Below are 12,833 nucleotides of genomic sequence, written 5' to 3' on the forward strand. Positions count from 1 at the left end.
TTTTCCCAGGGCGCGGGGACAAATTTAAAGATACAGTACTTTTCCTTCCCGAACAGCAGAGTGTTTCCCATTACTTCCACTACATGGATTGCAGAGGGATTCGGTTTGATACTTGCACAGAATACAATCTTATTTTTAAGACATTCCCTTGTCAAAAAAACACCAATGTATTTAGCCTCTTACAAGTCTGTATTTTTTTTATTATGTTGGTCAGATTATGTGTAAACAATGTCTGTGCTTCAAAGTAAACTTGCAGAACACGCAATAGAATTGGGCACACACAGAAATCTTAGCTGGCAGACACAAAGTAATCCAGTCCACTTGCCTAAAGCACATTCTGCAGGGCCCACATCCTCACACCTGCCAGCCTGTCCCAGCTGTTCCAGCTGTTCCCTCCCCTTACCCAACACCTGCTGGCACAGTCCTGGCTCTCCCTTGCACCAGTAGGAGCAACCATTCCATGGGAACACAGACATGCCTCTGAGAAATTGCTTCTTTTGAGCCTTTGTGACACAAACAGTTGTCAACAATTCTGTGCTAAGGAGGTTTTCCACATCCTAAAAATGTGGCCAGAAAGATTAGAGTCCTCCAACTGTGAGTTAGGCCATGGTATGATAACACACTGCAGTGTGCTGAGCCGAATAACTAGTTTTGTTTAAAGGAACATTTTTTTGAGACTATTTTTCCTCTTCCAAGGAAGCGAAAATTTCAAAGTTTCTGGTAATCTCTTGTTTACAAAAGTGTCTGTTCAGAAATGGGGTGGGAACAGTGCTGTGGAAATGGCTTTGAATACTCCAACAAAAATTTCAAACAATTAAAAACTGTTTTTTATTGGGGTACAACCCACTTAATCCTACACCAGTAAAGTCAGAGGAATTTATTTTCTGTTTTTCCAAGTGTTTCTATTGTTCACAGGCCATTCCTATGCCAACCAAATCTACCATATAAAAATTCATACACAACATTCCAGCAGAGTATTGATTTTTGCTGCAAAATCAAGTCAATAAATCAAAGTGCAATAACTATGCCATTAGATAAGGCAACTAGAAAAATAGAATGCCATTTTAATTATGAATATTACTATTAATTACCATTATTTGTGACTAATTAGAGTCACAGAAACAAGCACATGAAAGCTTGAATGATCTGCAGTGAAATCATGCTGAAGCTTGATCCATGGATGGAGGGTCCTTTTCATACCATCTCCCAAAGAGTGTTACACTCAAAACTGGCTTTGATGTAGTATTCCGATTTATCAGACGTCCATCAGCCAGCACCTGGTTATGAAAAAGCAAAATAAGCAGGAGCATCATCAAAGCACTACTACTGTATGGCAAAGACAAAATCATATATTCAGTAATGTTGATCTAGTCAAAAGAGCTCCAATCTCAATTGGAGCTGTCAGGAAGGCTGAGAAAAACTACATTTCTGTCCTGAAGGAGATCTGGTTCTGGAGGATTTGGGGGAACAGGGCAGAAGAGAATTGGAAAGGTGGATTAACCGTTTGAATACAACCAGGAAAATCAGACAGAAATAAAGCTGCCTTGAACTGGAGGCAGAGTACAGAGGACTCTGGTAACAGCTAAGTTGCTCTTGTAGTGGCTTTTTGACCACTGATGTCTGACAAAATACAAGGGTGTGCCATTACCTCGAACTCCCCAGGGGCCAGCTGCACCCCGCTGTACAGCACTTCTGGGAAGATGTAGCTGGTGCCAAACGTGCCACTGAGGGAGAACATGTCAAACTTGGTCTGAGCCGTCTCCACGGGCTGCCCACATGTGCTCAGGTTTGTGCTGGGGCACTTGAGCAGAGTGCAGATCTGTGGGGAGGAGGAGACAACAAGGTATTTAGCAAGATGGCAACACTGGTGCCTTGTGTCATTAAAGCTAATGTGAGTCAGAGCAGGTGATAGTCATAGGATCTTCTTCATAACTCTTGGGTGACTCCTTTTCAGTTGTAGGTTATTTTTTTACCACTTGATCTGACTGGGTGTATTCCAGAACTTAGTCTCATAATGTTATAAATAAGCTGTCTTAGTCTTATAATTTTATAAATAAATTGGTTTTGACATAAGTGCAGCCAAAGCACCTTATTTCATCTCTGAAGCCTGATCCTGTTTCTTCCACAATTCTTTAAATCACCAATTGTCTTATTTGAAGGTTTCTTTCCCACAGGTCTTAGTAAGATGAGTTTGTGAATGGAAATTTTAGGCAAACAAAACAAAGTCTTCCACATGGGTACATTGTAAAAGTGCACATCCAGGTCCTCTTACTGCTAATTGTGTATGTTGCTAATGATACTTCATTAGATGGCCTGATAGTCCATGGAAGTCTGAATTTGATGTTTCCTGTCCAAATCCTAGTTAATATAGGCCAAGGAGATGAAGTTAGCATCTTTGGTTACAGTTTTGTGTTAGTAGTTGCAGCACATAGAGTAAAGTAGGAATCACAATGTTGTTTCCCTTTTGTCATGAGAGTTAATTATCCAGCTGCTAAATGTTTATGGTCTTCATGAGGAAATATGAAATAGGACTAGCACTCCTCTGATTCAGGAATGATTTGAAGGATGTTGTCTGGTTTTGCTGATAGATGATGGAGTTTTTCTACAGGTCTGGTATTGGGGCATAGAAGCATATTTGCAAAAATTCAGAAGTATTATTCATCAGTAAATATGGTTTTGTGTTGAAATGCAAATAAGCAGAGAAATAAGGTATAAGTTCTGAGGAAATGAAAAAAAAATGAGGGTAAAAGGAAGAGTAGAAATTCCTGTCTTCTCTAGAACTTTCAATTCTGGCAGAGACTATCTGGCTCACCAAGAACTGAATTTATTCAAGTTACCTTCCTAGTATTAGATGAGCTGTTTGCTGGATAATGCCTCCCCTCATATCCCAGAGTCTGTATCAGCTGGTACAAAATGTTGATGCTGACAGACAGAAGTAACTAAATAAAAGTATAATCTGCTGGCACAATAACTTAATCATGAAGGCAAAGGATGTTTTCAAATATGGCTTTAAGCAAATTCAACCAGGATGTAGCTCACTGTCTTTCCAAATATTTGATTAAAAGAGAGGAAGAGAGGATATTTCCACTAAAAGTCATAAGCCATTTAAGTAAGCTTCATTGCTATGATTTGGATAATGACAAAAAAAATTAACATCTCTGTGACCCTAACTTATCAGAGCATCTCATAAAGATAGCTATGATCAACTGATTTTTAACAGCATCTCTTTGATGAAAATACAGTGAGACCACATCTGGAGTACTGTGCCCAGGCTTCTCTTTCTTTCCAGCACAAGAAAGAAAAGGAGCTACTGGAAAGTGTCCAGCTGAGGCCACAAAGATGATTAGGAATGAGGAGCTTCTCTCTTAGGAGGAGAGACTGTGAGAGCCAGGCCTGTTAATTCTAGAGAAGACTGAGAGGTGTCTCATAAATACATACAAATATCTCAAAGGTGTGTGCCAAGAAGATGGTGCCAGGCTCTTTTCAGTGGTGCCCAGCAACAGGATGAGGAGCAATGGCCATAAAAACCATCCACCTCAACATAAGGAAGAAGAATTTTTTTACATTTAGGGTGTCAGAGCATCAGGAGAGGCAGGCCAGGGAGTGGGTAGAGATAGAATGTAAGAATCACCAAAGATTAGGAACAGGCCTGCCCTTAACAGGCCATGGCTGTGTCCAATAAGAAGACAAGTGCTACAAAAGGATGGGTTAGCTGGGTGAGGAGAGAGTTGGAGTTTGTTGGTTGTGCTGTGAAGAAGGAGTTAATGCTGTGAGGAGGTGCCCATGAGAAATCACCCAGAAGGTATGGAACTTCTGCAGTACGATAACAAGGAAGGTCTTGGATGCTCCCTTTCTGGAGGCACTCAAAAGCCACCCAGATGTGTTTCTGTGTAATCTGCTCTAGGTGACTTTGCCTTGGTAGAGGAATTGGACTATGTGATCTTCAGATGTCCCTTTCAATCCTAACTATTCTGTGATACAGAGGAGATTCAGAACACTTACTGCAGATATTCACAGAAGAAAACCTAAATTTAGCCGATATTGCACACCCCCAAAATATTGAGTGCACTCCGGACATTTAGAGGAGGTTTAGAGATCTCTCTACTGCATTTGTTGGATTTGAAGGCAAATAGGCTTGGAAGTTTTAGCAACTTCTTTCCATTACTAACAAAAGGTGCCGTAGGATCCAGCACAGAAGACAGGCATTGTCTTCTCTTTTTCCACCACAGAGCTGAAGGCTTCTCCCTGTAAATAACCTTCCTAAAGGAATAGCCCCTTCCAGAGAATTACCTGCAGATAGTACTGTCCTTCAAAAACATGAAGACCATCAAAAGCACCCAGCACATAAACTTCATCATCTCTTTTCTCTGCCATCTTGTAGCTCAAGTGACAGCAGAGGTCTTTTTGGCAGACAGTGACATTCCCCCCAGGCTTAGTGAGCTCTGTGAAAGTAAAGGGATCTTCAAAGATGATTCCTGTGAATTCATGGCCATTCTGTGAGAATCTTTCAACACTCAAAGCATAGGAGTTCCAGCTGACAGCAGGTGGAGAGGCAGGAGAAAGACGAGGGTGTGCATCTAATTCAGCAATGAGGAGGTGACCATCTTCAGTTTTCATGTTGTAGGAGTATGCTCTGGCTCCAGTTGGTGCATAAATTCCACTCCCTGAGGAGAGCACAACAGTCAGTCCAAGAAGAATTTAAAAAATCATGTTGTCCTTCCAGTTGTCTCTACTGATTGCTTATCCACAATTCTACACAGATTACAGTAATTCTAGTCTCATCAAAGATGACAGTTAGCAACTCGGTACACAGAGCTCATGCTTTGTCAAAGAATATCATTTATTCCCTTAGAGAAGGTCTGCTCAGTGTAGACAGAGGATGTTTGGGTTTTTATGTTATGATTATATTTATGGCTTCCTCGGTTCTCTTTTCCCCTGTGTGCAATAGAGTTGATAATTCCTTTTTTCTTGGCTGATTGATGTGAAAGGACTAGCTACTGATTGAGACAATCCAAAACACAACGCAGGCATGTATCACAGGCCTGTCCATGAACAGAAGGAGACAGCAACTGTCCAGCCCCCTTTACACTGGCTGAGAACTCCTCCCCTCATGAGTGATTCACATCTGACCAGCACCAAGCAACAGAGGGAAATCAAAGGTCTGTCATACCCATCACTGCAGAAGCCTGTCAGGCATTTCAAATGAACAGTCCCAAAACCATACTGTGGTTGCTCAGGTCTGTGAAGATAGTGGTCTAATTGAAATATACTATTCCATAACCTGAGCTGTAAAAAAAATCAATGCTACATTCTAAAATGAAGATGTGGACATCTTAGCAGTGTTACTACAACCGGCCTGAACATGTGTTTTTAATGGTTTTCTGTAGCAGTGTTAAATACAACTTACTATAAAAATAAGTATCTCATTTGGCAGAATAAATGTTGCCACATATGTGGTTTATGAATATATTTACAGTTTGGCATTCAACCATAGACTTATAAATGGAGAGGAAAAGAGCCTTAAAAACCATCAAAATTTCTGTTCAGGCATAAGGGCAGTGACCTACTACTTATTTAGAGCCATTAAAAGGAAAGATAATCCTAAGAAGCTAGGGAAAATAAAACACTATAAGTTTTGTTGTGTCTTTATGAAACCAATAGGAACAGGATTTATCAGCCTTAAAATTTGGTGACTAGACGTTTCACCTTCCAGAGAAATAAATTATATTCCTCGGCAAAATCACTTCATAGAAAGGGGAATAAGAGAGCTGTGGTTATAAAGATTCTTCCACAGAGTGAAAATGAAGTTACCTGTCATTTCCATGCTAGTGTTGTGAGTATTGGCAGCTAAGACATTGACACCCATGCCCATAGCCCAGGCAGAGTGAAACTCAATTGCAGTCAGAAAGGGCAGGACATTCATCCAAGCTGTTGGGAAGAGCACGGTGTCCACCTGCATCTTGTTCACCAGGACCACAGCAGGCTCATAGAAAAGGATGTCAAAGCAAGTGAAAATGCCAAACTTCCCAAAAGGAGTCTCAAAGGTGACAGCTTCTGGCTCTTTTGGATAATCAAACTGATTTTCTCCTAGAAAGAGATTATACTGTAGGGGAAGGAAAATAGATAAACCAGTTAGAGGCACACTAACCATGTGTCTTGGATTCATTCCCTAAAGCTGCTCAGAATGACTAGAGAAAAGTTTTGACCTGTGTTGGAAACCCTCACAGGCAGGAAATCAGGCTAAAATTATATGATCACCATACCCAAAATATGGAACACATATTGCATACTGCCCTGGCATCTAGCTAGGAAAGCGGCCAGCTGCCTTCAGGTCTGTTGGTGTCATCTGCAAAACAATAATCTCTCCACTCTCCCCACCTAGTTTATATTTCTGGCAACCCAAATGCAACCAGAAGAGAAACAGTAATGTAAAAGAAGTATGGGGGATCTGGTGCCAAGAGACAAAATTGGTGACTTTGGTGTGGAGATGCCCAGAAGCACTGAAGTACAGAGCACCAGCATGAAGCACAGGACAGTATTTGGGACGCTGCAGAGTAAAAAACAAAGGCTGTGCTGATGGAAGAAAGGCAGATGATCTCAGCCAACAGAAAAACTGAAGTTTTTGACATCCTCAGCTTTCCAACATTTACCTTCTTCTTTCACATACATATTTATTAAGAGTCTTTTATAAATGTCCAGGTGGTCTGAAAGTAAATATGGATACCAAGCCAGAAAAGAAGTTCAAGTTTATTTAACTTGTAATTCAGCACCTGGGCCATAGCAGGCTGAGGGACAGACTTGCTTTATCAGTGTTTCATTCACCCAGTTTGCTCACAAATAGATATCTTGGCATCTTTTCTCTAAACAGCCAGATGAAATATTGGGCCCAAAGTGCCTTAAATAAACTGACTTCACTCTACCCACACTGGCAGAATATCTAGCACATAATTCATAAACAGCTTTGATGGAACTGGCAGGTAGGCACATAATACTGAAAGAGGAATTTCCATTTGGTGCAAATGACCCAATATCCTTATCTCTTTTTACACCCATCTGGCATTTTCACTTGCTTTGACATCCTCACAATGTCAAAACAATTCCCATTGTGCAAAAACTGTGCCAAAACAGCATCAGAAATAAAGGTCTGCCTCTCTGAAGTCAGACTGCTCATTTACGATGAAATGGACGTGAACACTGAAATCCTGGAACATGAAGTGGTAGTCTGGTGAAAAGCTGGCACTGAAAACTGAAGCTGCTCAAGCAGCAGAATTTGCAGTAGTAGCGAGCTAACGAACTGAGGAAGTCAACCAAAGCCATATGCCATTAAATTGCACCAGAACAATCATTTTTCATTCCAGTCTGTTTTGAGAAACATGACAGCAAATGCAAATCTGGCATCGACACTTCATAGCAAGAGAGATATTCTTTTAAATTATAAAGAAAAACAAAATTCTGTCAGTGGACAATGACTGGCATCTAATTCTCTTCCCAAACCTAGATATTTTGGAAGTAGGGGAAAATTAATTTCTGTCTCTCCAAGACCACTTTACCTTGTGGTAGCGAGCCACCAGTTTGCCCTGTGCGTCAAAGACGACATCCGTGTTGTAGTGGTACCGACCGTCCCTGGGGCAGCTGGGATCACTGGAGTCACACGGCTTCTTGTCCCCAATATTTGCAACCACATAGATGGAGTTATTTCTGGCCATGCAGCTGAGTCGTTCCTGCACTGGTGCTGGACCAAATCTAATGTATTTTCAGGAAGGAAAAAACCAAAATTAACAAAACCTGTGCTGTCAGTGGTGTCCATTTCCACAGTACCTGAGGGCACACCAGCAGCATCTCCAACCCTGCAGCCATGGCAGGGTAGGCAGATACACAGAGATGCTGCAGTGCTTCCTCAGATTGCTTCCTGCACCTTGGGGTAGGCCCTGGAGACCTCCCTTTGGCCTCTGCAGGGACATGCCTGCCAGTCTCCTTCAGCACCTGGAACATGCTCTGCAGTAAACAGATAACCTTGGGCCGGGAAAGGGCAGGAGAGCAATCTCTGGGCAGAGGAAGACACTAGCTTGGTGTCACACAAGCAAATATTTTAGCATCAGGCATGCTGACACCTGAGGGCTGCAGCTCTGGGCCCTTAGCAGGCTAAGCAGGGTTGAGCTTTGGGATAATGCAGATGATATGGTGAAGGCAATTCAGCATTCATTTCCTCCCATAGACAGGCACACACAAACCTGTAACCATGGCATGAAGAACAGTGGGCTGTTAATTTTGAGACATGACAGTGTCCATGTGCCAGAAACTGGCAGCACCTCTGAAGCATCCACACCAGGCCATAAAGAGAGCAGCCATTCATTCCCCTTTGCAGTGTGGCAATGCCTATGGTTTTGCAAGGTGTGCATGGGCCACACAAGGAGGACTTCCATGCAAGATACACACACAGCACCAGGGATAAGGCAAGCCAGACACTGATGACAAGTGTTATATTCCCAAAAGCTGCTAGTGAAACCTCTGATTTGGACCAGTGAGGAGGCATTCAGATCACCTCTGCTAAACCTGTGTGATGCACTAGAATAAAGACCTGCTTAGACACACTGCCACCCCACACTCCACCTTCAATGAAAGACTGTATACTTTACCTACTTGTATCTCAACAAAAAGTTGCACATCCCTGCACTGAGTTACTATATCCCCACTGATACAATAACCTGCTCTCATCAAGGAAGTGCAGAAATCCATGATGAAAAGGGCAGACCATGGCTGTAATTCCATAGCTGAACACGTATTGCATGCTGTAGGAGTCTAAAGTCCAGTTCTCAGCTATAGCTTAGTTTGTCACTGCTGAAACATGCTGCTTGAATGACAGATCATTTTCTACAACACAGAGACTCTAGCAATTCAGACTTTATCTTACCTTAACTGTGGAAAATCAAGGTTAAAAATTCCTGGGATTTTATAATTTAGAAGTTTGGACTTTAATTACTGACTTCATCATCTCTTATTATCTGCTCAGAGACTACTTCCTGGCAGCCCACAAAAATGATTTGTGTGCTTTTGTTTCAACATGTCATTTGTAAAAAACAAACAAACCAAAAAATCAAAAAAATACTACTGTTAATAATTTACAGTCAGTTCTATTCAAAATAGTGTGGAAAAATTGAAAGAAGAAGAAGAATCAGGATATATTCTGGCATCAAAAAAAGAGATTTCCTCAACTTTTAGTAACCCAAATTCTGTATATTGTTTGAATTTCTCCTTAAAGTTTCTAATTTAAAAAAAAATCTTAATGTTTCCCACATTGAATAGTCATGGACATGGTATATATTTAACCATTTAACTACCTCCATACTCAATTTCAATTAAAACTTATGTCAGAGTCATTAGCAGTTCTTAGTAATTTAGTGTCTGCTGCTCAAGACTCCATGAGATAGATAAAAGGTTGAAATCACCTAAACCACTGCAGAAGGAATCACCTTGAGGGGTCAGTGCAGGGAATCCAATTCACCGCTGGATCAGGGATATCCTCCAGGTAGGGGTAGATGGATTCTCTTGTGAATCGCCAGCCATAGATGCCGTCTTCAGGAGTCACAATGATGTGCGCACCCTGTCACAACAGGCTCCGTTTAAAGGGCACCCGTCAACAGACAGCCAGGAGGGTCAGCAGGAGCAGGAAACACTGATGGACAGCCCTCACGGCAGCCCTCGTACCTGCTGGGCAGCTTCCTTGATGGCCCCTTCCAAGACATCCATGTTTCTGTTCATCAGGGCCAAAGCATCGCTGGCAGGGACGGGCTCCTGGGTGGCATGTGGCAGGATGACGGCGTGCTCGTAGACGGCTGCCAGGAAGGTGTCGGAGGCGAGGGCCCGAAGGGCTGCGAGTGCAAACAGCACAGCGGGCAGGAGAGCCTGGGAAGGGAGCATGGCTGCAGCCTCCCACTCCTGGAGTGCTCTGGACAAACAGTGCAAAAGCAACATGCACAGAAAAGTAAAGGGGGACAAAGTTTACTTTGAAAGAGGGAGGAACGAACTGCAGGTCTGTTAAAGCATTACCTTGGAACCAAGTGTGAGATATAAGAAAGTATTGCAGTACAAAGTAAGGATGACACAACTGAACAAACTTATAATGCTGGGCAATGCCAAGACTAATGGGGCCAGTAAAAAAATAAGTCATTAAAATCATATCTAGAAAGCACAGACCCATTTTTGTTGTTATACTCTTCTCTATCACTGATTACAGCAAGACATTTTCTGTGTGGGCTCAGCTGATACCCAGGTGGATACTGCAACCAGTGGAGCTGGCCTTCTGTGAATTTTGAGAGGCAAAACTCAGGGTAATAAAAACTTCTTTATTCTAGTATCTTGGTATTCCTCAATTCCTATGCTATGTCTCAGTATGTGCAGCTTGCTTCTGAGTTTCTCTAGACCACAGAAATTGCATTAGCATTTCGCTGTACTTAGATGTCATGCACCCAACAGGCCAGCAATAGAACTGTCCTTTGAGTTTATCCCAGTGTCTCTCCCAGTCACTTCTGTTTAGCTGGGCACCACTTTCCAAAAGAATTCCAACAGAAAATATGAATCTGGACAGAATTTTTCATCTGAAATAAGGCATGTAAATAACTCATTGCCTGTCTCTCGCCAGCCTGAAGAGCAGGCTAGTTAACCAAGTGCAGTAGCATGCCTGCCTCTCTGCACACCTTTCTGCCCCCATGAACATGCTGTGTATTGAGAGGCACTCACTTTTAATCTTCAACTCACTTCAAATCCATTTGTTCCTATGACATTTTCCAGTTTTTGACTTTCTAGTATTTGCACTATTCTCATTTGAAAAAGGCTTATCTGAGCAGAGGGTATCAGAGCAGGCTGTCTGCTTTCAGCTACAGCAGGCTGTCACTGTAGAGCTGGTTCAGAAAATACAGACAGGCTGATGAATGCAGATACCACAGAGTCCTCTCACAGAGTAGTGCTCACTGAGGGTTTCAATCACTAGGAACTTTCATCTGGTGATTTTCATCCCTAAGTACTTCGCTACAAACATTCCTAGATCCAGCATGCTCATTCAGGAACCTATAATACAAGCCTTTTAAAGGCTGCAAGAGAGATCTCGCTGATACTTGAACTAATGCAGCTTGGAAGCCTCCCTTTCCTCTCTGCCTCACCTTTTTACCAAACGAAATACAGGCTGAGTCACATGAAGCACAATCAGACATCAGTGTGAAGGAGGAAGTATCAAATGCTCCCTTGCTTAGCAATAGCGAGGACATCAGCCAGAAAGGTGACTGCCCTGCCAGGGCTGAGCAGAAATATTTACAAGTGCAGGGCCAGGGGAATGCCCCGCAGAACTCCAGTCCCACTGCCGGCACGAGGTGCAGTGGAGTTGTCCCTGTTTGCCTCGGTACCAGCGGGCACCGCTCCCTATGTCCTGAGGAGCTGGGAGCTCGCCCAGGAGCAAGGAACTGACACCAGATAAACAAACAAATGCACCGAATAAACTGAAGAAAACTGCAGCGACCCGGGCTCTCCGTGCCTGTGGACAACGTAAGGGGGAACTTATCTACAGGATCCGCCTATTTTCCACACCTCTCTCCTCCCAGTGCACCCTTCCCACCCCTGTATGGCACCCGTCCCCATCGCTGCCACCGCCGGATGGTGGGGGCTACCTGAGGATTTAGTTTGTGAAGCAGGACGCAATGTGGTGCTAAATCAGCTTAGCTGTAGAGGGACTCTGTCGACAGACGGTGCTCCGGCTTCTTTTCTTGTGCTTAGCGAGAGGAGAGCGTGAGGAAGACAAGCGCGCATTCCAAGGGTTAACGCTGCCTGGGGGAGGCTGTGAAAGGGCGCTCGGCAGCCACGCAATCCCTGCCGAGCGCTGAGCACACGTGAGCAGGAGTCGGGAAGTCAGAAGGCGCTCACTTCTGCCCACAGCACCGAGTCATGTTCCCCGTGCCCTAACAGGACAGCTTTTCCCAGGGCGCGGGGACAAATTTAAAGATACAGTACTTTTCCTTCCCGAACAGCAGAGTGTTTCCCATTACTTCCACTACATGGATTGCAGAGGGATTCGGTTTGATACTTGCACAGAATACAATCTTATTTTTAAGACATTCCCTTGTCAAAAAAACACCAATGTATTTAGCCTCTTACAAGTCTGTATTTTTTTTATTATGTTGGTCAGATTATGTGTAAACAATGTCTGTGCTTCAAAGTAAACTTGCAGAACACGCAATAGAATTGGGCACACACAGAAATCTTAGCTGGCAGACACAAAGTAATCCAGTCCACTTGCCTAAAGCACATTCTGCAGGGCCCACATCCTCACACCTGCCAGCCTGTCCCAGCTGTTCCCTCCCCTTACCCAACACCTGCTGGCACAGTCCTGGCTCTCCCTTGCACCAGTAGGAGCAACCATTCCAGGGGAACACAGACATGCCTCTGAGAAATTGCTTCTTTTGAGCCTTTGTGACACAAACAGTTGTCAACAATTCTGTGCTAGGGAGGTATCCCACATCCTAAAAATGTGGCCAGAGAGATTAGAGTCTTCCAACTGTGAGTTAGGCCATGGTAAGATAACACACTGCAGTGTGCTGAGCTGAATAACTAGTTTTGTTTGAAAGAACATTTTTTTGAGACTATTTTTCCTTTTCCAAGGAAGCTAAAATTTTCAGTTTCTGCTAGTCTCTTGTTTACAAAAGTGTCTGTTCAGAAATGGGGTGGAAACAGTGCTGTGGAAATGGCTTTGAATACTCCAACAAAAATTTCAAACAATTAAAAACTGTTTTTTATTGGGGTACAACCCACTTAATCCTACACCAGTAAAGTCAGAGGAATTTATTTTC

At 43.0% G+C, this 12,833-nt stretch overlaps 1 protein-coding gene across 2 annotated transcripts; it reads right to left on the minus strand.

Moving 5' to 3' along the window:
* Positions 1-806: 806 nt before the first annotated feature.
* Positions 807-11,936, minus strand: LOC135444857 (pantetheinase-like). Of its 2 annotated transcripts, none has more exons than XM_064706913.1 (8): positions 11,658-11,936; positions 9,706-9,946; positions 9,471-9,601; positions 7,551-7,743; positions 5,812-6,103; positions 4,291-4,664; positions 1,649-1,819; positions 807-1,277 (listed from the first exon to the last, which is right to left on the minus strand). In XM_064706913.1, exons 2-8 carry the CDS (start codon positions 9,916-9,918, stop codon positions 1,158-1,160), a joined length of 1,494 nt encoding a protein of 497 aa, XP_064562983.1. In that variant the 5' UTR covers positions 9,919-9,946; positions 11,658-11,936; the 3' UTR covers positions 807-1,157. The 2 variants fall into 2 exon arrangements, with proteins under 2 accessions (XP_064562983.1, XP_064562984.1); XM_064706914.1 differs by lacking the exon at positions 11,658-11,936 and adding an exon at positions 11,157-11,285.
* Positions 11,937-12,833: the final 897 nt, after the last annotated feature.

This window comes from Zonotrichia leucophrys, chromosome 3, assembly GCF_028769735.1.
Source record: "Zonotrichia leucophrys gambelii isolate GWCS_2022_RI chromosome 3, RI_Zleu_2.0, whole genome shotgun sequence".
Lineage (NCBI taxonomy): Eukaryota > Metazoa > Chordata > Aves > Passeriformes > Passerellidae > Zonotrichia > Zonotrichia leucophrys.